This window comes from Sebastes fasciatus, chromosome 7 (assembly GCF_043250625.1).
Source record: "Sebastes fasciatus isolate fSebFas1 chromosome 7, fSebFas1.pri, whole genome shotgun sequence".
Classification (NCBI taxonomy): Eukaryota; Metazoa; Chordata; class Actinopteri; order Perciformes; family Sebastidae; genus Sebastes; species Sebastes fasciatus.
The window spans coordinates 20,022,175-20,047,767 of record NC_133801.1 but is presented as its reverse complement, the minus strand read 5'-3'; the positions used below and the strand labels follow the sequence as shown (position 1 = coordinate 20,047,767).

Sequence of the window (25,593 nt, the reverse complement as noted above, 5' to 3'; positions counted from 1 at the left end):
GTCTGATTTATAATATTTTTTTCTTACATTTCTGTTGCCTATTGACAGAATGATAAAATCAAAAATCCCAAATTCCCTCTGTAACAACATTTGACTCTAATATGTAAACAAAATGAAACAAGAACCCTATTTTTTACCCTCTTCACCTGTGGGGTCTCTTTTAAAGGATGCTGTGTAGTGTGTATAGTTGAAGTCCTGTTTATGGAAACTTCTTATCGATGTAGATTGATGCCTTGTAGAGGTACTCTTACAGAGATTGTCAGCCACTTTCTGCAAAGCATTCACTTTGTGTCCTACTTGATGGAGATGTAAGCGAGCAGCGTAAACCTTGAAAATGTAGGAGTTCTGTGAGGACCTCCTCACTGTGGCGGGGTTAAGTGCATGATACAGACTTTTCTGCTCTTTGGTCATATGGCGATGTATAGAAAGTCTTCTGTGCTTCAGCCTACTCAGTACAAACTGTCTCTGGAATTCAGGTGGACCATAATTGTGTATCATTATATATATTTTTTCAATGCAGCTTTACCTTGTTGATGTTGCAAAGATGAGCACAACTGAAGGGGCAACAAATTGCACCACTTCATACATTCAGCACCAAAACCCAAGCTTGTGTGCGCTCACCATGAACCAGGTTCTTCAACATCCTGTTAACGTCCTTGGATTGGAATATACTCGTGTCCTTGTAGCAGGCGGAGGATAGCTTGACACATTATTTGCATGTTGTACATGGTAACCTGCATGAACGCCCCCGCACCTACCTGACACATTACTTGTTAATTTCCAAGGATGATACTCTGGTGAGAGAAATAAGTCACACTAACTAACTCAATTAGCAACGCAGGTGAAATGACAGCCTTTATGTTATTATTGGACACACACACACACACACACACACACACACACACACACACACACACACTCTCTCACCTCTCTGTGCTTCTCCAGGGATCTAAATGGGAATCTGACTGGAGGTAAACATGTCATTGTGTCGAGCAGCCCAGCAAACAGACACACTGACAGGCCAGTTAATGGGAAGATGAAGGGATAGGGTTTAATAGACGGCGGAGAAAGAATAGTATATATATTTAAACAGGACAATATTTACCAGTCAGCACAATGTCAGATTGTGTTTAAATTGGCCTCGTCGTCCCTCGCCGTGTCATTTATCTTTAAATTCTTCTTATTTAACTCTCGCTCGTTCATTACCATACTCTCCTGATTGTGCCAAGAGTTTGATTTAGCTTCTATCATAGGTTGTTTCTACTGAGGGAAGAGCCTCACTTGAAAACCTAAACATCAGAGTGGATTGCGGGACGGGAGCCAGGAGCTGCTGCTACTGCCGCTGAAGGATTTTAAAGGTTATTGGATGCTAGGAGCTAATATGTAGGTACATTGTTTTAAATCAATCTTGTTTATAAATAGAAAAGTTTCTGGCTGCTGTTCCGTATAGACTTTTCCAAATGAATCCTTTCTTTGTAATAAAAATAAAAAGCTGTAGTAGCAGGTTTCAGTGTGTGACTCAGCTCGCCACTTTCTCTTTCTTTCACTTCTAAAGCTTTCTCTTCCTCTCTCTACCCTTTCTACCGCCATAGCAGCGCGTCTCCAGAGTCCAATAGGAACAAGGCTTTATCTGGCTTAATTCGTTTATTCCTTTCTTTCCGGCCTCCCTCTCCCAGTAGATTTTATCACGTTTGGATGTTTGGTTGTGCCCCCCTCCTGTGCTATGTAGGTTGGCTTTATGAATTAACCCACACAAGGTCATTTGGTCACCGTGTGCCTGTCGAGGCTTTGCACACGCAGCTCACACATACCTCCTTTATCTCCTGATATTAAAAAAAAAAAGGAGAGGAGAGAAAGTAAAGGAAGCAAAGTGAGCCGGAGAGATTGTAAGAGAGAGACAAAAGAGAGAACCGTAAGTCCCCTGATGTGTCTTGAGTGGACGCTGGCAAAATAATCCCTCTTTACCTTCACACGACAATCACAGTAATGACCTTAGCCTGCGCTCATCAATAGACAGACTCACATCACAGAGGGACAGGTGGGGTGTGTGAGACTATGTGTGTGTGTGAGACTATGTGTGTGTGTGTGTGTGGCCCTCTCCTTTGTCTGAGATCAAGGATTAGAAAGGCTTAAAGATGGTACGCCTAGCTGGGTGTGCACATTCGTGTGTCTTTGTGAGGTTGGCGTTATCTGAGATGACGTCAGCACTTAAAGAGACTGGTGTTGCATTTGAAACACTCTGAAGTGCCGAGGCTGCAGTAACACTGGCCCTGTGCTGAGAATGGGAAGAGACAGAAACATTTTCTTTGGTTTCTGCAAAGTCATGATAGTCTCATGGGGTCATCACAGCTCTTAAAGAGGACCTATTGTGCTTATTTTCAGGTGCATACTTGCATTTTAGGTTCATACTAGAGCATGTTTACATGCTTTAATGTTCAAAAAACGCTTTACTTTTCTCAAACCGGCTGTGCTGCAGCACGTCTTTTCACCCTCTGTCTGAAACGCACTGTTTCTCCTCCTGCCAAAACCACTCCGCCCTTTTTCCCGAAAAGCCCAGTCTGATTGGTCAGCTGGCCCACTCTATGTTGTGATTGGTCAACCAAACTCTTCTAACTAGTTTTGTTTGAGGGTGTGCCAGATTTGCCACTAGGCAGGTTTTATGCAGCTGTGTTACTTGGTGACATCATCACGTTACAGAAGAAAAGACGGGACTCAGGCAGTTAAGTAGCAGTGTTTCTGGAGAGTAACTCCCTTTGGCGCGGACTTTGGACTTTGTAACTTTACAGACCTTTTACATGTAACTGTTTTTTTTGGTCCCTATTTTTGTTGGAAAATACCAAATTGGCAACCCTTTACTTTAACTCCCCTACTTAGCATCTTTGAGCAATATATAAATACTTAATAAATAGTTTATAACACACTATAATGTAGATTTTCAGTAGATATCAATGATATTTTCTCCTGCGAAGCATCCGTTACTGGTGTATAAACACAACTGTCGTCATATTTAATGATGATTATGCACATGAACCAATCCTTGTAGTGCGTTAAAACATACTGTATATTCATTGCCCATACACATGTACAAATCATTCACAGGCGGATGTAAAACTGTTAATATGCATTCAAAACTCATGAATACATATTGAGCTTCACCTTGAAGATAGTAATTTGAAAAGGTTCCATACTTATGTTTTCTTACTAGATTTCCTAGCTTTCATCTACCATTGTGTATCATGTTGTCCCTCATTGTGTGTTTATACACCAGTTGCTTCGAGGGAGGAGTTATAGTTGTTGTCAAATACATTAATAAACACTTAAAAATGTCCCTATATCTGCTTACAACTACATTACAGTGTGTTATAAACCATTTATTGTCAATAGTCAAGTTTAGTTTAACGCACGAGAAAGGCTAGTAGAGCAAAAAGCAGCGTGAAGGATTGCACACCTTTTCATACTAAAGCAGGGATCCTTGTTTTGACTTCTTCTGGCCTGTGATGTCAGAGAGAATCTGGATCCGTATCAGCTAACCTGATTGGCCGGTGGGCTCGTACGAGAACTCTGGGATATGAGGTAGTGGGGAGCAATGGTGCCAATCAGAGGGGAGAGAAGGGATGGGTGGGGAGAGGAAGGGAAGAGTGGAAAGGAGACTTGGCATCATTGCTAAGTAGAGGAATTAATTTAATAGTGTGTGTGTGTGTGTGTGTGTTAATGGGGTGGGAGGTAGGGGGTTAACACATGGATCAGCGCCAGGAGAACTGCTTTAAAATCTAACCTGGTTCCTTTCCTGTTTCAGCAGAGAGAATGGTTTAATTCTCACCCCCTGCCTTTTTCTGGAGACATTTTCCTCCTCCGGGCCTTGAGAGGGAACAGGACCGGCACGCCATAGAAACTAGTTTCAAGAAGAATACATAATATAGCACACATGTAACTTTTAGAAATGAGGAGGAGGAGGTCAGCAGGTCAAGATCGATTATGTTTCCTCTATATTGCTGAATCTGTGTTTGTGGTCTGCCATTATATTTAGCAGTTTTTAACAATTGTACAGCATTGCAGAATGCTAATGCTAACTTCTCTTCTAGTCCGCAGCCTCGAAGGCTACGATCTGCTCCATATCCAGACTTATAGTCCAGACAGTTGTGACCGCTGGTGGCCTCCAGCTGCCACTCTCAACACAAAGTTTTATCTTAGACCTACAGTATATTGAATTATTATGGCATAACTATATTGTTCACAATCATAGATGTATGCTGCATATATAAGATATATATACCATTTGTGGATATACCCTTATTTGATTTCTGGCCAAGACTTGGATGAGAATATTGAGACTGCTCAAATATCCGCGTGCTATTGATGGAGCTGGAGCCAGGGGGCGATTAGCTTGAATTTCAAAATATGCTCACTGGCATCTGTAAAGTCAGTGATTAACATTTTGTATCTTGTTTGTTTAATCTGTACACAAACAGGAATGTAAAAAACACAAGTTGTTATTTGGGAGTGAGCCAGGCTAGCTGTTTCCCCCTGTGTCCAGTCTGATATTAAGACTGATCTTTTGGCTTACTAACTATAAACTATGGAAAAAAGCCAAATAAGCACATATACTTTAAGAAAATTAGCTTTTTTTGGACAGTAGGAAATAGCATCATGTCCTTTACAGTGGAAAAAAGGGACGAGTTGTATGTATGATGTCATCTGCCATCTCTCCTTTTCCTTAATATTGCTATCTGCCACTCAGTGCTCACATGTCACTGCATTAAAACCATAGACTGTATATAAGAAGTGGACGTAATGAACATCACGCTGTATTGAAGAAGACTTGAAACTAACGATTGAGACCATAAACTCATGTTTACAATGTTTACTGAGGTAATAAATCAAGTTAGAAGTAGGCTCATTTTCTCATAGACTTCTATACAATCAGACTTCTTTTTGCAACCAGAGGAGTCGCCCCCTGCTGGCTATTAGAAAGATTATGGCACTTCCGCATTGGCTTCACTTCTCAGACCCGGAGGTAGCCCACTGATTAAACCCTATTGCAATAATGTAAATCCATTGGTGTGTGATAACTGTGTTTTATTGTTTTTTAGCAAAAGTACAAGCATAACTGTTATAGTGCAAATGTGAGAACAAGTGTATTCACAGTACTCCAGTTAGATAATTACCAAGAAGACAGCAAGACAGAGATTAAAGATTTGTGGTTGTCCTCGCATAAGGACACAGTTAAAAAATACCCTGCGCCCTGCAAAGTGTTTATCTCACTGCGGTTAAAGCTTGACTCTTACCCTGCAAGGCTGCATTCCTCTGACTGCGATGTAGACAGGACCAACAGGCCAGTGGACATCGCTAAGTGAGCCTCGGCAGGCAGAGCCCGGCCTTGGGCCCTAATGCTGCTGCTGCTGCTGCAGCTGCAGGCAGATCAGCAAAGTTGTTTGAGCTGTAATGGCGCTCCAGTGTCTGTCTGGAGATTGATTTAAAATGGATGACCAAGCACAACCTCTGTAACCTCTGGACGAGCTGCCCCAGAGCCTGTCAGCTTCCTCCGCTCACACTGCAGAAGCAGCTTAGAGGTGACACCCACATGTGTGCACACACGCTCTGCTTTAAGAGTGTTAAAAGGTGTTCACATATGCATACAGTAAGAGCTTACAAGCTACATCAGACTGTGGGAGATGTGCTTGTATTTACTCTCCACTTTTCCATCTCTTTCATTCATCTGTGCACCTGGACTTCTTGTCATAGAGGAGACAAAGCAGAGGTTATTTTAGTTAGGTGTTATTAAAGCATGGAAATGGTTCTTCTTTCTATTGCCCCTGCATGAATTGGTGGAGCTCGCGGGAGGGCAGAAAGAGAGAGTGAAGCTCTTGGAAATAAATGAAAGCTATATAGGAAGAAGGGGAAGGGAGGGGAGGAACGTAGGGGGGGAGAAAAAAGCCTCTGCAGCCATCTGCCTTTGTGCCAACAGTTGGTTACTGTGGCAACCAGTAAAAAGTCATTATCTTTAATTTACACTGTGGCAGGTTCAGGTGTTTTCAATTGTATCATTAGCTTTTTTCTCTCTCTGCAGTGACTCACCCATCTTTGGCAGCGGTCCTCCACTTCATTCTGGTGCTCTTCATTCCTTTTTCCCCGTGTCATCCTTTCTTGTGTACCTTTCTTTTAGCTGCCTCGCTGGCTGATTTAGTGTGTGTGTGTGTGCGTGTGTGTGTCTCAGGCACTCGTTTCCCTCCGTAAGGTTATCTTGCTCCTAGGGAGTGCAGCATGATGCCACTGGGCTTTTTAGATGGCGATTGGCGTGGAGTGTTGATGGATGACACGATGACAGAAAAGTGATGAGAGAACAATTTAAAGAGGAGAATGACAAGAGCATAAAAATTGAATGGCAGCAGCGGAGACAACTGCGGGGGAAGGCGGAGGGCAAAGAGGTTGAGAAAGTGGTTGTGTATGCTTCTTAAGAGCGGCTTATTTCTTTCATGTTGAGGCTTGTCGCAGCGGCAAGAAGCGCAGATGAGCGATCGTAAAGTAGCCCTATCTGTGCACCATTAGCCCAACCGCAAGTGCTGAGCACTTACCAGAAGCTGCTTGTGTTAACCTCCTCCTCTCCTCCCCCAGACGCTAACCCTCTCTTTCTCCCCTTCTTACCTCAATTTGCTGCTGAAAACTCCTCTTGCTCGCTCATAATACTTTTCAGTGCCTCATTTATGATTTCAGACGCTCCTCATCCCCCTCGCAATACATCGAACAAACTTTTCTTTTGGCTCATTTCATCTCTCTCTTTCATAGCACCCAAGTTCTTGAGAGATTGCATTTACTGATGGAGAATAATTTCTGTCTCTTTGCGCCACTCAAAATGAAAAACACAATTTGCTCCGGTGTCTCCAAACAATACAAACCTTTCAAAAACCATTTGTAGTTTTCAAATCCATTCTATTATAACGAGCCGTTTCTTGCTCGGTCGATCAGTTTGTGGGTACAAAAAAAGTCCAATTCAATGAAAGAAATAATTACACAAACAAACAGCCGAGTATTGGGATGTTCTGTCTGCAACTATTGTTTGAATCTGTGCCTTTAACTATCAGAGAGCCTGTCAAAAGCATTCGGCAGAGCAGTGTCCACCGGGCGTACCTTTTTATTACTGCTGGCTGCTTTATTAGCCTTCAACAGGCTAGGGAAGGATTGAGGGGATCGACTGGAGATGCGAGTGGAAGTGGCACCTATTGACTAGTTTGTCTTCTTGTGCTACTGGCAGGGTGCGATGATGCTATAACGATACTGCTGCTCAGACCCATTAGCACCTAGAGGCTCCACACACATGAGAACATGACAAGAACAGGGCCGCATGCAACGTGGCGTTCACAGCCTGTTTTCACAGCCAACACTGTTTCTGAGCTTAGCGCTCTGTAGAAAGCGGTTTATATTATCTTCCGTTTCCCTCTCGGCCCATCCTTGTACCTTCATTTCTGTCATTTTCAGATTTAATTGGCCTCAAGATTCAGCAGCGCCTGAATGTTTCTTGGCGTGGAAGAGACGAAAAACTTTTGCTATTTAAGCAGGCGAGTCAGTGTATGTGTGAGAGATGAGAACTTGTTGTATCTACGTCTGAGCATATGGCGTAGGTGTTTTTGTGTGTGCCATGACCATCTGTCACCTAGTAACCGTTTGGGTGATCTCTGGACTGGTAGATCTCCCTGTTGGGATCATAACGCCTGATTATATACAAAGCCTGGGGGTTTACACGCCCAGATGGAACGACTGATGCAACATTATCTTTATATTCTGAGAGCGGATCCGAAGGCAAAGTGTTTAGCTATAAATATTCAAATGTAAAAGTCGTTCTGTGTATTTATGTATCTCAGCTGATGAGATTCAGCAGATGGTGCGGTTTATTAATGGCTCTCTAATTGATATATATCAAGGTTAAAGCAGCAGTAGGCAAGATTGGAACAAATATGATTCAATAAAGGTTATTTTTGTAAAACGGTCACTATATGACAGGAGTGAAAAAAAATGTGCCGTGTCCTCCGGTGCTCCTAATGGCAGCTGGAAGATTTCACAAACCGGAGGAAAACAACCAATCAGAGCCGAGCTGGAGCCTGCCGTCTCTGAGCAGCTGTCAATCACTCGCAAACTCCGATCGTCCGGTCAAACTAGGCAGCGCTGATCAAATATGAATCAATATTCTGTCACTGTAATGCCTATTTCTCACCTCAAATGTTTGCAGAAACATCTTGTAGTGTACTGTTTAGCTGTAAAATGATAAAGTGTGTGACCCATTTGAGGAGAGAAATAGACACAACAGAATATTGATTCATATTTGATCAGCGCTGCCTAGTTTGACCGTTTGATCAGAGTTTGTGAGTGATTGACAGCTGCCTCCGTTGAATGAACAGCCAATAGGAACGCTCTCTTTCTCTGAAATGACCTGTGATTGGTCAAAGTCTCCCGTCACGGGCATAAGCCTGAAAACCGAGCCATGAGGAGGTGAGGAAGTCTAGTTTTCTCTCGCAACACTTGAATTACAATATAATGAAAGGTTATTGAAGAATTTTTGCCCAATGATGCCAAAAATATTCTGCCTCCTGCAAGTTTAAGGTTTTGGCTAATTGTGCTTTATCATAATTTAATTTATTTTGGGAGTGTAGTGAGTTAAAAGGCCAAATAGCGAACTGGTTTTTGAAGTCAAATCCCAGCAGCAGCCATTTTGCACTAGCCATTCTCCCCTATCCTAAAGCAGGGGATGCAAAAGACACAGGTGAACACAGCCCATATGCTGCAGCACGGTGGAAACTTTCTGTCATAGCAAGACAAAACAATGGAAGCTGTGTGGCTGCAATCAAGTAATTGTTGCATTCAGGACTGTGCCGTGGGTTTAGTCTGGCCATCACAACCCTCGCAGCAGTAGATAAAGTGATAAAAATTAAGCTGCAGCAGCATCACTCTGCAAAGCGTGCACAGCTTTCCCGTCTCGGTCACCATCTGGAAAACACGCCCAGCACATCTATTAGACACCCACTCCAGCAAAGGATGAGCGCTCCGCTGAAAATGGGTTAATAACGACAATTAAATTGAAGGTAATGCCAGCGGTTGATCTGTCGTTCATAATATCTTAGTATTTCATGTGGATGGCTTTTTACCGCCTGGGAGTGGAATTTAGAATAAATGCGAGTCGCTGAGTCGAGTTATTGAAAATGTAAGAGATGTGGAGTCGTGTTTTTGTCAAGACATTCTTCTGCTACATGAAGCCTCTCCACCCAGAGGTCAGAGGGCAGATTTATCGACGGTAGTTAGTCAGGAAATAAAGTTTCTGTTCAGCAACTCTTCAGCTGTAATATCCCTTCAGCAGTATGAGAGCACAACTGCCTGTCTGGTTTATGGGCTCTTTTTATAGAGGAAATCTATTATACACAGTCTGATTTTATTTGTACACAGAGAGGAGGTGCTGGAAGCAATTTTCCGTTTATACTAATGCACAAAGTCATAAAAATGTATATTGACACAGACAAATGTAGGTTTTGTTTGACAAAACGGCATAGGTATGAAAATATTCCTCAAGCCCTCGGTATTGAAACATGAAGGGCGCCCCCAGTTCAGTAATGACACAAACACACACACCATTGCTGTCAAACCAATTACACCAGCAGTTAGAATCGGTGGCTCATTCAGGTGGAAGATTAGCAGCTGGGTTTGAAGACCTGCCGCCAAAATGCTGTCATATTTAACCGCAAAACTGGTATGTGTGTGTAAAGTATGAAAGCATCCTCTCCTCCTGTTGAGTTCATTGGACATATTTGGTCCAAATCTGTCTACGTTGTAGCTGTTTGTTTGCGCTGTTGCATTGAGTTTGGCTGCGAGGACAGGACAGCTGTATTGGATGTCTGAATGTGTGTATACAGTTGTGCTGATGCCGACAAGCCTTCCAGCGGGGGAGTCAGGGATCAGATGTATGCTAATATCACCAGCAGACAGTCTGCCAGTCTGACAGGGGCTGGGCTCTGAGGTTAGGTAGTACTACTGCAGCAGAAGACGGAGCCGAGAGAGAGGGAGAGACATGCTAAGACGGAGGAAGACAGGAAATATAGGCAGAATTAGACAAGGGCCAGGGGGCATTGTAAAGAAATGAGGAGTGAGGCAGTTCATGCCTGGCAGAGGGAATGATGTGGGAGGAGAGAGGAGAGAGCAGAGAGGCCCACAGATGAGCTTTTGTGCCAACGGAAAACACAGGCTCGTCTGTCTTTCTGACCGAAGGGCTACACTTGTTGTTGTTGTTTATGTTGTGTAGCCTGTTGAACAGGGAATTTCTGGAGCAAATGTTTCCATGTACCAAAGTGTGTGTTGAAAGTGCACAACTTTTAGTGTCTGGTACCCAAAAGCCCAGGCCAGACTGTTCTCAAACACCATTCGAAGCTATACCTACAAAAACATAATGCACTGTAATTTGTATATACAGCATCCCACAAAATCAATTTGTATGTAATCCATGTATTCATGAACAAGGAAGAGTAAAGAGCTTCAACCGCTGCGTAGGGAGGAGGTTGGGGTGGATGGGTTGGTCAAAAAACACTGGAGTATTTGTGTAAAACTAGTAGTGAATGTTGATTTTCGTGTCAACTAACTTCCGTACATAAGTTACGCCACTTATGGAGTTATTTGAACCCAAACTACAATTTTTTCCTAAACCTAACTAAGTAGTTTTGTTGCCTAAATGTAACAAAGCTGTTTCCTGTGAAGACAAAAGTTTATTTTGAAAAGACTGACACGTGCGTCACATGTTGCTGGACATTCATAGGGAAACGGACAAAAAATTAGGAACAACTTTTTGTAATCGGAATCAGAAATACTTGATCCCCAGGGGGAAATTGGGGCGTAACAGCTCTTGTCCTTCTCTTGCTCTTGTAATACACATAAGGAAATGTAAGAAGATAGAAATAAGAGTATGTAACTTGTAAATAATGTACATAATGCTACAATATAAACACGATATATGTAAAGAAATATAAGTACCGAATTTGAAAAAACAAAATGAGAATATAAGATGTATGAAATATGTACAAATATTTGCATTAAGACGTGCAATATATAACAAATAACCGCAGTGCAAATAAGTAAATAAAAAATGCTTATAAGTAAGATATCATACGAACCGTTGTATTAGGACACATTGCCCAGGCAGTTAAGCTGCATTTTGCAGCAAATGATTATTTTCATTATTGATTTTTCTGTCTGTTATTTTTTTAATTACTAAGTCTATAAAATGTAAAAACAAAATTAGATTAATAAAAAAGTTCCCCAAGCCCAAGATGACCTCTTCAAATTCCTTGTTTTGTCAGACCAACAGTTCAAAAACCAGAGACATTAAATCTACAATTATACAAAACAGAGGAAACCTCAAAGCCTCACATTTAAGAAGCAGCTGTATTGCTTGATAAACTAATTAAACAATGAACAAGTTAATTTGTCTGTTGTTGTGAAGTTTATAGCGATCGACAAAACAATTAATCGATCAATGATTCCAGCTCCGTCAGCATCAAGGAGAAATTCAAGTTAACAAATGATCATTTTAGAATAAAGCTTAGTTACTGAAATCAAGTATAAAGCCACAGCAAACTCACATGAAGGTCACGCTCGGTGTGTTCGAGTGCAACATTTTGGCCAGGACACAGTGAGGCAACAGGTGGCCTTCGTCGTCGCCATTTGTCTGATGTTGGTTTGGTGCGTCTGGGCCTCTAGCTGTGGCTTCAGAAACACTGTCGCCTCTCACTTTGACTCGCTCGCTGTCAACTTGGAGAGAAACGACCTTATCATTGAAGAAGGTACCGCGCTGTCGGTGCTTGTGCACGTGTGTGTTTTCCAAGAGCGGATTTATATGATAGTTCAAATTTATAGCTGTCATTGTCCGTGTTTCCAGCACATTATATTTAGCTGTGCTATCAGTGAGGCCTTCTGGCACACTCCGAGAGAGGTCGAACCACAGTGACACACTCCTTCTCTGCCCTCTCCTTCCACTCTCACTAAATAGGCCGTCCATTCTCTCACGATCCTTTTCTTTATCGGACTTAAACCTTGCTCTCTCCTCCCTCTCCGCTCCTTGAACTGTTCAGTTATAGTCTTGAATATCAGATCAGGCTGTGAATACGATCTTCTCGGCCCTCTTCCTTCTGTCTTATTCTCGATATCCTGCGTTCTCGATTGTTGACTGTTTGTTTACAGTCTTTGTCCCTCTTATCCTTTATCCTGCATCCTTCCTCCCTCTGTCTGTCTGTCCGCCTCTCTCCTCAGGGGGTCTGTCAGTAACTTGGCCGTCTATCTCTGCAGTGCCAGGCGGAAGGAGGAAGTGGAAGTGAACTTACAGCTGAGAGCCTGGCTACATGGCAGTTGCACTTTAGGTCACAGTATAGTATAGTACTGGGCAGTATTAGAAGATATGGAATATGTCTTTCTGTGTCATACGTCTGTGTACACACTTGTCAGTAGTGTGACAGAGCAGCCGTAGATGAATTTGTTATCTGCGTCTTTTTCATGTGGTTATATCACCGTGCCATCGGATCATGCTAATGCACAGACAGCAGCGCCACTTGTGATCCTGCAAATGGAAAGATGCAAATAGCCGTAGCTAATCCATGGTGTCCATGTAATCCCAGTCACAACTGAGCAGCTCTCCCGGATCACGACCTGGATATGTGATGGCTGTTTGGGTGCTGCATTCATATTTCTGTGTGTTTGTGTGCAGATATGTATTTTGTATGACATAACAAAATAATACATGAATGTAGTGACTCAGGTTCAGGCCGTGCTGAGCCTTTTTTTTTTTTTAGGTCAGTCGAAGTATTTTCTTCTTATAGGAATAATTCAGAACAGTTGGATTTGCTTGTGTGGTTTGGTTGGTGTTGGTTGGCTACATGTTAAATGCAGTAGCAATGGTGTGATTGCAGTGTTTATATTTTCTATTGGTGCGTGCACACATACAGTAGATGGTAACTAAGGGAGAAACGGTTACCGGTTTCACGATAAACCATGGTAAAATTCCAGACGGTTAGTTTTACCGCCAAATTTTGATTGTCATTAAACCCGTGATTGCTTTGAAAAACTCTACACTAGCATCAACTAAAGTTAACCTCAAATGTTTTCAGAAACACATTTCGGTGAACTATTTTCGTGATATAAGAGACGAAAGTTTCCAAACAAGCCGCCATGTTGGCTCCGGTTTAAAATCTGGGAGCAGCAGCCCACGAGAGAAAGCGTTCGTCCAGTCAGGTGGCGAGTGTCTTGTGTCTCGTGGCAGCCCATCAAGCGTCCAATGCTGGGAAGTGAGGCGATCCGTCGCGATAAAAACGCCCCTGTGGACATATACCATAAGAAGACTAAAGCTGTGTTCTCACCACAAGCGACAAAACGGCCAAGCTTCTCCAGCTACATTGTCGCTGTTGAAGTGTTGATCAAGCGCTTGTTGACGTAGTTATGCTGTTAAATAACACTGGGAACTGGTTAACGGCATTTTTTTAGATGGAACAGAACAGGGTGAAACAAAAACACATGATTGGTTGACGCTTCGCCGCATCATTGGAGCGCTGAAAAAAGTTGAGACCAACTCAACATGATTTGTGTCGCGTCACACCCGTCATGCAGCGACAAGGGTCGGGTGTCAATTTGTAGCTTCCGATCACCGGCCTCCATTGAAAATGGCTTGTAGCCTGTTGCCGTTGCTCATAGGGTGAGCACAGTGTAATTCTGAAGTGTGATCATATTCACAGGTTTACATATTGGCTAGTGCACAGTGCTGCTAGTTTTGTATGTGATTTCAATATAAAACATGGTCGCTCACTATAATCGCTATCTGATATTTTCACACCGTTTCATCTCTAATGGAAACAGTGAGGATATTTGTACTTCCTGTTTGGCGAGTGATAGATGGATGTGCTGCATTTGTGAAAGAGACAAATGACTTCTGAATACACTGCACCACAGAGCACTTCATGTAAAGTCTGTTTAATGTGGTGTGCAGAGTCAGATTCTTTACATATGTATTCTTTGAGTAATTGTTGTTGCCTGTGTGTGCATCAGTAGTTATGCACTATATATTCTTGGACCTGTCTTCCATCAGCATTCATATCATATTTATCATCCCTGTTTCATTCTGTTCATTCATCTGTGTGTGTTTATGCCCTTATCTAGTGAGGGAGCACAGCCACAGCCCAATCTCCTGCCCACGACCCTGGTTTTGTACTAATGGACAACAAGTCTCCAGAGAGGGGGAGAATAAGGGGGGAGGGAGAGTGTTGGAGAGAGGGAAGAGTTGGAATGAAAAAAATCTTGACAGACGGAGATGGGAAATCTATATGATGAGGATAATGTTTGTGGGTGAGAGAGCACGAGAGACAGGAAAATAATAAGGGAGAGGAGAGCGGAAGCACGACTGGTTGCAGACTTACATCATGCAGAAGGAGTGAAAACGGGAGGGAAAACATGTTTTGGACTGCAGCAAAGGGAGGGCCAGCCATGCAGCCTGGTGTCTTAGAGAATAAGGGAGAGAGAGAGAGAGAGTTTTTCCCTGCTGCCTTTCTGTCATCATCACCACCACCATCACACTGCTTCATGACTATTTCATGACCTTTGTTTCTGTCAACTCCCAGCCTTCCTGAGTGTATAATACTGTACAACCAGAGGGCTTGCTGGGAAACCGTGCAAGCGGGCTTCCGCGTTTAGCAGTTTTCGGTATGATCTGTACTGCATTTAGTAAAAAATATCTGATAGTTTCATCATTGTGTTAGGGGATAACTTGGATATCTCTAAGCACTCCCACATGTATTGGATTTATATCAGCCCCTCATTTTGTATCTAATTGGGAAAATTAATCCCTGCAGTGTTCCACTTCCACACAACATTTTTAACACACTACTACTTTTCTTGACTTGGATTTTACTCTTACTCCATTTGAGATACATCCATGGTTTTCAGTCCATGTGCTTCTCCATATAGGCTGACATGTCAAAAAGGGGTTTAAGAAAATATTGATACACATGAGTATCGGGATACTATGTTTAAAAAACCCTAAGGAATCCGTTGGTACCAAACATGTCATACTAGCTGGTCAAGAAGGAGGCTAAATAATAATTTTGGCGAGGAAAAACTGGCATGGCGATTTTCACAGGTGTCCCATGACCTCTGACCTCAAGATAAGTGAATGAAAATGGGTTCTATGGGTACCCACGAGTCTCCCCTTTACAGACATGCCCACTTTATGATAATCACATGCGGTTTGGGGCAAAAATCATGCAGGGTAAATGTGTTATTTTTGCCTATTCTAAAATAGTTTTATATGTGGTTTGTTCTTTATACTATGACCGTTTTTAAAAATTGCGATATATCGCCTTGCTTACAGTATCGCAATATATCGCAATATATTAAATCGTTACCCCTTTATTGTGATACGTATCATATCGTCAGATTCTTGCTAATACACAGCCCTAATGTCAAAGCAAAGGGGATTTTTTTGGGTGTATCAAAACAGGCCTGACTGACAAATTACTCCCTGGCTGACTCTTCCTCTTCTTTGCTCCGTAATGAAAGGAATGCAGCCACCCCGTGAAGGCTACATGGTTTCTCCTCATGGGCAGTGAACACAGCCTTTTCCCTGTTGCCCTTTGTAACACGTGTTATGATGAACTTCACGCCCTGCTGCCACCCTAGCATTAGCTTCAGGCTGCACTCCAATACCCTACAGATGCATCCCATCTCCCTCGGCTTTTCAACCTTGAAACAGTCGGTGACCTGCTGTACAAAGGGGCGAGATTTGCCGTCTTAAGTTGGTTTTGGCTATTTTAAAACCAATACATTGGTTGTTAGAGAAAGGAAGGAGAAAAGGCACCAGGGAAATGGAGATGTGGTATGTCCTGCTCGTAATGCTGTTTGGGATTAGGCAAGGGGGAGAGGAGCGATGTGACAGGTCAGACCCTGACCCTTAACTCATCCCGGCCTCACCACGCCCTGCCCCTCTTCCCTGAGGGGATTCCAATGTGCGGCTCACATGACCGAGGCCACTGACCTCTCTCCCCTTCCCCTCATACCCATTCTTCTCTATACCCCCATCCTCTCCATGTGCACTAACTTCCCACCCTCTGCCTCCTCCCTTCAACGCCTTCCACTCCTTCCTGCATCTCTCCTACCTCCTCTCTCCTTTTCTGCTTACCCTAACGTTTCAGGGTCAGAGGCAGATGCAGTGCAGGCCCTAACCTATCTCTGTCTCAGCCCTAAACAGCCCTGGGCCTCGAGACAGTGGTATGCGGCCGGACATGCGCACCAGACACCAGGCCTCGGGGTGAACTGGAAGACTGTCTGCCTGAGTGCTCTACAACTGGACTGCTGCTGCACTACTATGCGCTGGTTTAGCTCAGGCAGTGGTGTCTTTATAGGTCTGCGGAAAGAGGAAATGTATTTCCGAAATGACTAGATCTATTGTGTATGAAATGCTGCACTCGGACTGCCAGTAGACGGGCCGTTGAAACGAGCTGAATTGTGCAGTTGTAATGTCACATATATTCTATGTTCCTGTCAGTTTGGCTCGGGCACGGCAGTCAGTCTCATGAGCATTTTATTTTCTTCCATTATGCGCCGCTGCTGTGTTTTAAACCAGCGCATCCTCACATCGCTTAAAATTGAATTCTGAGCTGTCTGTTTGCTCTTCGCACTGACATGTCACTCGGACAGACCAGAAAAAAAAAAAAGAGGACTGCATTATGTCTCTTTTGTTTGCCATTCCCTTTGTGGTTATTGCAAAAATGCCCCAGCTCTGCCTAACCTGCACTCTACTCAGCATGTTAGTTAACTGTCATAAAATGTGTATGAACTTGTAGATTCACACACATAAGGAACATTCCTAGAAAAAAAAGATAGGTGGGGTCAGTGGAACAGATGTTAGCGACGCATCTGTGAGTGTTGAGCCTGGCTCGCATCCAGCTCCATAGGGACTTTAGGAGTGCTTGACTTAATTTAATCCAGACACTCTTACAACTGGTCGCAAACATGACCTATTTCACACATGACACGCTCATCACCACCAGGGTGTTACATAGGATAAAATAAGAAGTCTGTGTTTGTGTATGTTCATATAGGTCATTTTGTGCTAATGTGGGTCTGCATCTGGGCCTCCGTACTTATCTGTACGTAACACCCTCTGTCAGCTCAGTAGGCAGCTACTTCGAGCATGCCACAACAGTTCGGTGTGTGCAGAAATGCAGTTCACAGCAACCTTTGCAATAGCAGAGCTCACAAACCTACCTGAAATCCCTTTTAGTTGACATTCAAAAGGATATATGCAATTTAGAATACAGTACACATAATTGTAATAGCACTAAATAAGAATGATAGTGAGGAGCTGTTGAAAAATTGGCTTTTGTAGATGTCAGTGGTATTTATTGTATGGTTGTCTACAAACATCTACAGACTATCAGACTGGGCACGGGATGTGCATTATTATCATACTGTCGAAGATGTGTCGGTGTTTTTGTTCTGCTGCTTTGTGTGGAGCTGACGCCTGCCCGCCTGTTCTCTGTCCTCCACGCTCTCTGGAGCTCTGTACCCCGCTGTTGTCTGGCAAAAGCAGCGGTGAGATCGGATCACAAGTGGCCACTGAAGACGCATTTTAATGCCAGGTGTGAACAGACGTACTTAAAGCTGTCCACTTGTGATCCGATCACTGAGGACGCATGTTCATACCGGGTGTGAACAGGGCCAAAATGTACCTTAAAGGTAGATTTTGTCAAGTGCTTAATACTCAGTATGCTTTATACAAATGTATGTATATTTTTATTATTAGAACTCAATTAACAACACAAAACAATGACAAATATTGTCCAGAAACCCTCATAGGTACTGCATTTAGCATAAAAAATATGCTCAAATCATAACATGGCAAACTGCAGCCCAACAGGCAACAACAGCTGTCAGTGTGCCAGTGTGCTGACTTGACTATGACTTGCCCCAAACCGCATGTGATGATCATAAAGTGGGCATATCTGTAAAGGGAAGACTCGTGGGTACCCATAGAACCCATTTTCATTCACATATCTTGAGGTCAGAGGTCAAGGGACCCCTTTGAAAATGGCCATGCCAGTTTTCTTCTCCAAAATTTAGCATAAGTTTATTTAACTTCCTTTGCGACAAGCTAGTATGACATGGTAGGTACCGATGGATTGTTTAGGTTTTCTTGTTTCATATGATGCCAGTATCTTCACTAGCTTTAAAACTGAGCCCGCTACAACCTCTGAAAGATCAATTTGCATTAATGCAAAATTAAAGAAATTAAAATAAATTGGTGGCGTTAAAACAAATTTGCGTTAACATGATATTATCGCGTTAACTTTGACAGCCCTAACTTTCATGCCTGTGTGTAGCATAGGTATCATGTAGATAAAAAAAGAGTGCTGATTAACAGGCTGGATACATGTTCTGTTTAGCCAGTGGACCACATCCAGGGGCAGCAGGTCATGTTTTTTTGTGGCTAATTGTAGTTGAGGCTGTCTGCTCTGTAATGTGAACATGACTAGGTCAGGGCACAGGTGCACTTTTAACCTGCTGACTCCAGCTCTATAGATACCACACCTGCATTGCTTCCCATGTAGTCAAGGCTCTATATACTGCACCAACTGGATGTGTTCAGTGGGGGTGCACACAATGGAAATCATATATAAGCTGGTGTGCGCACACATTTACAGACAAGAAAATACAGACGTATGCTGCAAACATACTTACAAGAGAGTCTGGAAAAAGAAGACTATGAATTAACCATAATTCCCAGGCCATATACCTATTTGAAATGTGTTGAACAGCAAGTCTGGCTGAGCACAACACACACCACACCTTATTAATACAGAGACTGGGTCTATCTCTGGGTGCCTTGATCCATTTTTCATGCATGTTACCTCTACAAATATCAAAACACAAGACATTCTTTTTGATATTGATTCCTTTTTCTGCTGTTTATACACCTGGTGCAGCACCAGGAAGGCCGTGCCTCTGTAATGTTAATTCACAGCCTGATTGGTATTTGCTGTAGTGAAACTCAGGGTTTCAAGGCTTTGCCACGACTGTCAGCTTTGAACTTCGATTAGTGGCACTCAGCTTTCAAGTAAAACTCTAAAAATGTACAGTATATGCAGTAGTCGATACACGGCAGTCAGGTGTGAGGTGGCTTTTTATCCACAGTGTGTTCCACTGTAGTGAGTTTCTTACTCCTCCTACCGTTTCCTTTTCATTGTCTTCCCCTCTGGTGTAGCAGCGCCGGGCTTTGAAGTTCATCTCTGCGCATCCACAGTTCTCTGTTGTCTGACAAACTCAATTCAGCGGCAGCGAAGGCTTTGTCTGCTTTTGTGCTCTCTGTCAAAAGAGCTATTCATGATTAATAGTGGTTTTAATGTCTGTTTTACTACATTAACGCCTCAGTTATGACATGGAGGGGGTGGTCTCGCACTGCAAGTCTGTGCTGCTGGCTGTCTCGGAAGATTTTCATTCCTTTACAAATTGTGCTGTCAAAGAGGGCCATTCCATAAAGAGCATCCCTCGTCCTCTCTCTCTGGTTATTTTTAGATCGGATCTACTGATGGAATAGATGATACTGAGATTGGCCAGTCGGCTAAGCCTCTATCTATGTTTCTAGGTGCTATTTCTTTTTTTGTATTTTATTGATATTTGTGTCCAACATTTTGTCATAACATGAAGGTAACACGACTTGGATATTGTGTGTTTTTGATGTAGTCCTAGAATGGGCTCCATATTTTCAGGACCAAGTCTTGGCGTCCTGACAGTCTGAGTATGACTTGTTTGTAACCTGCGATTTTGGACATTAGTTCGATCCAGTGCTCAAATTATGTGTTTTTAGGGATAATACCCAACACACATAGGGCAGGACTCTTGGTTCCAATTGTTTCAATTTCTTTATGACAACGAACGTCAGCACAAATCATCGTCTCTTAGTTTGAGCCTAGCCATTCTGCTTGGGATCCAGTAGCGTTGATTAAGGCTTTTATAGTTGGTGTTAGGGATGCACGGATGCGACAGTTTCAGTCCAGATACCGATACCTGGGATTTGGGTATCTGTCGATACCGAGTACCAATTTGATACCAGTGTTTAATTTGTAAACTGTATGCTTCACTGTGTGGAAGTGACTGGGATCATTATTTTATGTGTAGGGCAACACCAGGATTGACTTAAACATTGCTTTCCTAACTTTGTAAAACAAACGTAACAAATAAATACATAGCCTAGATATAAATTTACTGAATTGAATTAAAATAATAAATCGTACTTGGTAAAAAATCTTCAAAATAAACAGGAATTACAATTCAAGTGTAAACCTTTTTACTGCAGCAACAAATTGGTCAAAACTTATAAATATTTAATATTCCAGTATGTAATGTGTTTATATACATACATATAGAATTTAATTGAATAGATCGGCCTCATTGTCACGATACCCAATCCAGCTATTTGAGTCAGTATCGGCCCGTTGTCCGATTCGGTATTGGTGCATCATTAGTTGGTGTGTTACGTCACGACTTCTCGGGCTTGATTTGACATCTTTCCACTGTTGTTCAATATATTTCCCAATATCTCTCTACCAAACCAATTTAAGACCATCAAGTTTAGGTGCATTGGCATCTCTGATGAGGTTATAGAATATTTACATGCTGTACTTGGCTTTGAATTTCAGTGACTGGGTCAGGGCCAGATCTCAGGACTGAATTTAAATGCTTTTTTGGCTATTCTAATCTTAGAGTTAAAACATACTGATGATTGAGACGTCAAAGAGGGATTACTTTTAACATGACTGTCTGCCGTTTTCCAACTTTCCCTTAAAAATTCTAACAACGGTTTATGAATCTGCAAAAAAAATGCTATTTCTTGACAAGACGGCACCAATTGTTTGCTTGTATTGTAGGTAAATATGTTGAGGCATTAGTGATGGTACATCAGTCATCTCTGATCTGTTTGCAGAGTGCTGTATAGTGAGAAGAAACATAGGAAAACATGTTTTTGATGGAGACGAGTCAGCCAACAGGCAGTGCAGCCTTTTAAAATGCAGATGGCTTTCCCTAGTTGGCCAATTAGTAACTTTAGCTCTGGAACACTTATCTGCTTTCATCTTCTTGTGTGTGTCTTTCATTTGGGGTGCAGGGAGCTTAGTGAGCCTGTTTTCACAAGTGTGTGGTGGTGTGCGTGTGCATGTGTCTGCGTCCACATTCATGTATCTGTTTTCTGCGATAGTGAAAACCCCACATAACTTTATTCTGCTGCTGCTGGCAGTGAGACAACTACCCGTACTGTTAGATGTCGGATAATAAGCCAAAACACATACAGAGTCTCGATGAACATAGGAATGAAATGTGGAAGGCACCACTGTTAGCAGCACAGTGCTGGCAGTATAAAAATTAGATGAGTTAAATGGAGAAAAATTGCCTTTTACTGAGCTACAGCTGGGTTAAGTAATGTGCAGCATTCCAGCAGCTTTGCCACTGACCTCAATCTTTTCAGGAAACATTCAGTGGAGAAATAGGATCACAGATTAAACATTATTAACAGCCCATAGGCACACAGAAGGAATTTAGATGAGACACACAATAGCTCTCTAATAATAAAGCCCGTTATTGGAATGTGTTTTTTCTGTATTTCTGTAGATTAATTATATCCCCATTCTCTCTTTCTCTCTTTCTCTCTCTATCTATCATGCAGGGCCAGACCCCAGCCCAGTGAGTTCCTCTTGCATGGAAACCCTCCTTCTCTGGCAGCCTTCTCCTCTCCCTAGAGCTACCGGCCAGCATGGCAAGATGAGCCTCTGCCAGCGATGATGATGGCCAAAAAGCAAGATGTCCGGTCACCCACCTACAACCTGGTCGTGATCGGGCTGTCCGGCACGGAGAAGGAGAAAGGCCAATGTGGCGTGGGCAAGTCTTGCCTGTGTAACCGTTTTGTCCGGCCAAGTGCAGATGACTTCCACCTGGACCACACCTCCGTTCTCAGCACCAGTGACTTTGGAGGCCGCGTGGTGAACAATGACCACTTCCTCTTCTGGGGAGAGTCCGGGCGGACGTTGGAGGAGGGGCCCGAATGCCGTATGAATGTGGTGGAGCAGACGGAGTTCATTGATGATCAGACGTTTCAGCCACACCGAAGCACGGCGCTCCAGCCTTACATCAAGAGGGCAGCTTCCACCAAGCTGGCTTCGGCCGAGAAGCTGATGTACTTTTGCACTGATCAGCTGGGCCTGGAGCAGGACTTTGAGCAGAAACAGATGCCTGAAGGCAAGATTATGGTGGATGGCTTCTTGCTCTGTGTTGATGTTAGCAGGGGCATGAACCGTAGCTTTGAGGACCAGATGAAGTTTGTTACCAACCTGTACAACCAGCTTGCCAAAACGAAGAAACCTGTGGTACTGGTTCTCACCAAATGTGATGAAGGAGTTGAGCGCTATATTAAAGACTCGCACACCTTTGCCCTAGCCAAGAAGAACCTACAGGTGGTCGAAACATCAGCACGCTCTAATGTCAATGTTGACCTAGCCTTTCTTACACTGATTCAGCTATTAGACAAGGGTAGAGGAAAGCCCAAAATCATCCCTTACTTTGAGGCACTGAAACAGCAGAGTCAACAGATTGCCTCAGCCAAAGACCGCTATGAATGGCTGGTCAACCGAATTGTGAAGAACCACAATGAGACATGGCCCGCTGTCAGCCGCCGCATGCAGACTGCCCCCGAGTACAAGGACTATGTTTTCCTTGAGGGGACAGCTAAAGCCAAGAAGCTCTTCCAGCAGCATGTGCATAGACTGAAACAAGATCATATAGAGAAACGTAGGAAGGCCTATCTAAGTACTCTACCACAGGCTCTGTCTGTACTCCTACCAGAGTTGGATGAGATAGACCACCTGAGCTGGTCTGGAGTTCAGAAAGTCCTGGAGACAAAGAGAGATTTCTCCCAATGGTTTGTAGTGCTAGATGACACCCCTTGGGAGACCACACCACACATTGATAAGATGGAGGATGATCGAATCCCCCAGGACCTCCTGGAGACCCCCGCAGCTGAAGCTATCTATGAGACCCACCTGGAGCAGCTAAGAAATGAGCGCAAACGGGCTGAGATGAGATGGGAGTTCAAGGAGAAGCTAAGCGTCTCTCCTTTCATCACACCAGGGAAACCCTGGGAGGAGGCCCGAAGCTTCATCATGAACGAAGACTTCTACCAGTGGCTGGATGAGGCTGAATATCTGGACATCTACAACAAACACCAGAAGGAAATCATTGACCGAGCCAAAGAGGACTTTCAGGAACTGCTCCTTGAATACTCTGAGCTCTTTTATGAGCTGGAAGTGGATGCAAAGCCAAGTAAAGAGAAAATGGGTGCCATTCAGGAGGTGTTGGGTGAGGAGCAAAGGTTTAAAGCCCTGCAGAAGCTGCAGGCAGAAAGGGATGCTCTGGTATTGAAACATATCCACTTTGTCTACCACCCCACAAAGGACACCTGTCCAAACAGCCCCCACTGTGTGGACAGTAAGATAGAGCAGATACTGGCCTCCAGATTCCCTACCCGCTACCCATCATCAGATAGTTCAAGATTGGATTTGGGGAGGGCTGAACGGATAAATCTTGTCATCTTAGGGAAAGATGGGCTAGCCAGAGAGATGGCAAATGAGATAAGGGCTATGTGCACGAGTGACGACCGGTACGTGTTGGATGGCAAGATGTATGAGTTATCCCTTCGTCCCATAGAGGGCAACGTACGTCTGCCAGTCAATTCATTCCACACGCCAACCTTTACACCCCATGGTTGCCTGTGTTTGTACAACTCAAAGGAATCCCTCTCTTATGTTGTTGAGAGTTTAGAGAAGCTTAGGGAGTCAACTATAAGCAGAAGGGAAAGGGAAAACAGCTTAGCTCAACTCCCGCTGTCCCTCCTTCTGGTCACCAAGCGGGGGGTGGGATCCATTGGGGACATTGGGGGGGAGACAGCTCAGACTCTTATCCAACAAGGGCAGCAGGTGGCTGGAAAGCTGCAGTGTGCCTACCTAGACCCTGCCTCTCCAGGCATGGGCTACGGTCGCAATGTCAATGAGAGGCAGATCAACCAGATGCTGAAGGGCCTCTTAGAATTACGGAGGGGCATAGGGAGCAGCTCTCCTCCCTTACCCCCTCCATCCTCTGCCTTCAGAGACTCGCAGTCCCAGCCAATGCTAGAGGCAGACCTGAGGATAGTCATGTGCCTGATGTGTGGAGACACGTATGACATAGACCAGCTCCTTGCTCCCTTCCTGTCGCCCCAGCATTGCCGCCCTGCTGCCAGCCTCAGCAGTGGCACCTCCGTTCTGCTGGAGCTCACTATAGGAGGTCAGAGGCTAAACATTGAACTGTCACTGCTCTCCTTTCATTCTTCATTCTCACTCCGCAAGTCCAAGCTGGTCCACGGCTACATTACAGTTTACTCTGCTCGCCGCAAGGCCTCTATGGAGACATTATGTGCTTTCCTGTGTGAGGTCCAAGACATCATCCCGGTCCAGTTGCTAGCAATTGGGGAGAGCCAGATGGAGCTGTCAGACTCGGAGTCAGCTAAAGAGCAGGTCAGTCAGGGAGAGGAACTGGCCCATGAAATAGAGGCCAGGTTTAACACAGTAATCTGTGGACATGGTGGGGTAGTAGGGGGGCTTCATAAGATAGATCTTTTCCAGTCCTTTCTCAAAGAGGCGATAGAGAAGCGCACCATTGTCGAGTGCACACACATGTATGATAATGTGGCTGAGGCATGTACCAATGAGAGCATCAGCCCTCGCTGTGGATCTCCTAGTCCAGTTAACATTCTTATGGACTCAGAGGACGATATCGATCCATCACCACCTTACCCTACCCTGAGGGAGGATGGCAGTCTCAGTTCCCATCTAGGAAGCTTCAAGCTGCCAGATCTGGATTCAAGTGATACTTTCTCTGTCATTTCTGAGCTCAGCACCTTTGAGAGTAAGCTGAACAACAAGGTTCCTCCGCAAGTGAAGCCCAAGCCTGTCCGTAAGGTCAACCTCGGCCCCTACATGGACCAGCAGGGTGGCACCAACCGCCGCTCCTTGCCCCAAGCTGTCACCTGGGCTCCAGGTAGCGAGGGTGGCTACGACCCCTCAGACTACGCAGAGCCCATGGATGCTGTGAGCAAACCTCGACCCACAGAAGAGGAGAATATTTACTCTGTCCCTCATGACAGCACACAGGGCAAGATTATCACCATCCGCAATGCCAACAAAGGTCACTCCAACGGGAGTGCAGGGGGGAACGGATCAGACAGCGAGGCCGATAGCAGCTCACTGGAGCGAAGGAGAAAGTTGTCCGCCATTGGGGTAAAGCCTAAGCTTTACAGAGACAGATCCAAACGGCTCGGCAAGTTCAGCAGTTTTAGGACAAGTTTCTCTATAGGCAGCGATGACGAGATGGGGGGTCCACCCAAGGCTAGCCAGGATGAGGGAGGAGCCCAGAAGGACAACTCCATCGAGGAGAGTGAGGACCCCAAAAGGAGAAATATTCTCAAGAGCCTGCGCAGAAATGCAAAGGCAAGTGTTTGTGCATCCGTCT

General features: G+C 44.0%; 1 protein-coding gene and 1 long non-coding RNA gene across 4 annotated transcripts in view; one reads left to right on the top strand and one right to left on the bottom strand.

Annotated features, from left to right (window-relative positions):
• The window catches only part of LOC141771638 (uncharacterized), a 229,010-nt gene extending 210,547 nt beyond the window's left edge, over positions 1 to 18,463 (bottom strand). The window contains exon 1 of the long non-coding RNA XR_012594741.1: positions 18,143 to 18,463. This is a non-coding gene — a long non-coding RNA (uncharacterized LOC141771638). The remainder of the gene's footprint in view (positions 1 to 18,142) is intronic.
• arhgap35a (Rho GTPase activating protein 35a) overlaps positions 1 to 25,593 on the top strand; it is a 78,875-nt gene that overhangs the window by 30,725 nt on the left and 22,557 nt on the right. For all 3 annotated transcript variants that reach the window (XM_074642088.1, XM_074642089.1, XM_074642087.1), the window contains exon 2: positions 21,722 to 25,571. In XM_074642088.1, the coding sequence (XP_074498189.1) occupies positions 21,834 to 25,571 (3,738 nt within the window). In that variant the 5' untranslated portion in view covers positions 21,722 to 21,833. The remainder of the gene's footprint in view (positions 1 to 21,721; positions 25,572 to 25,593) is intronic.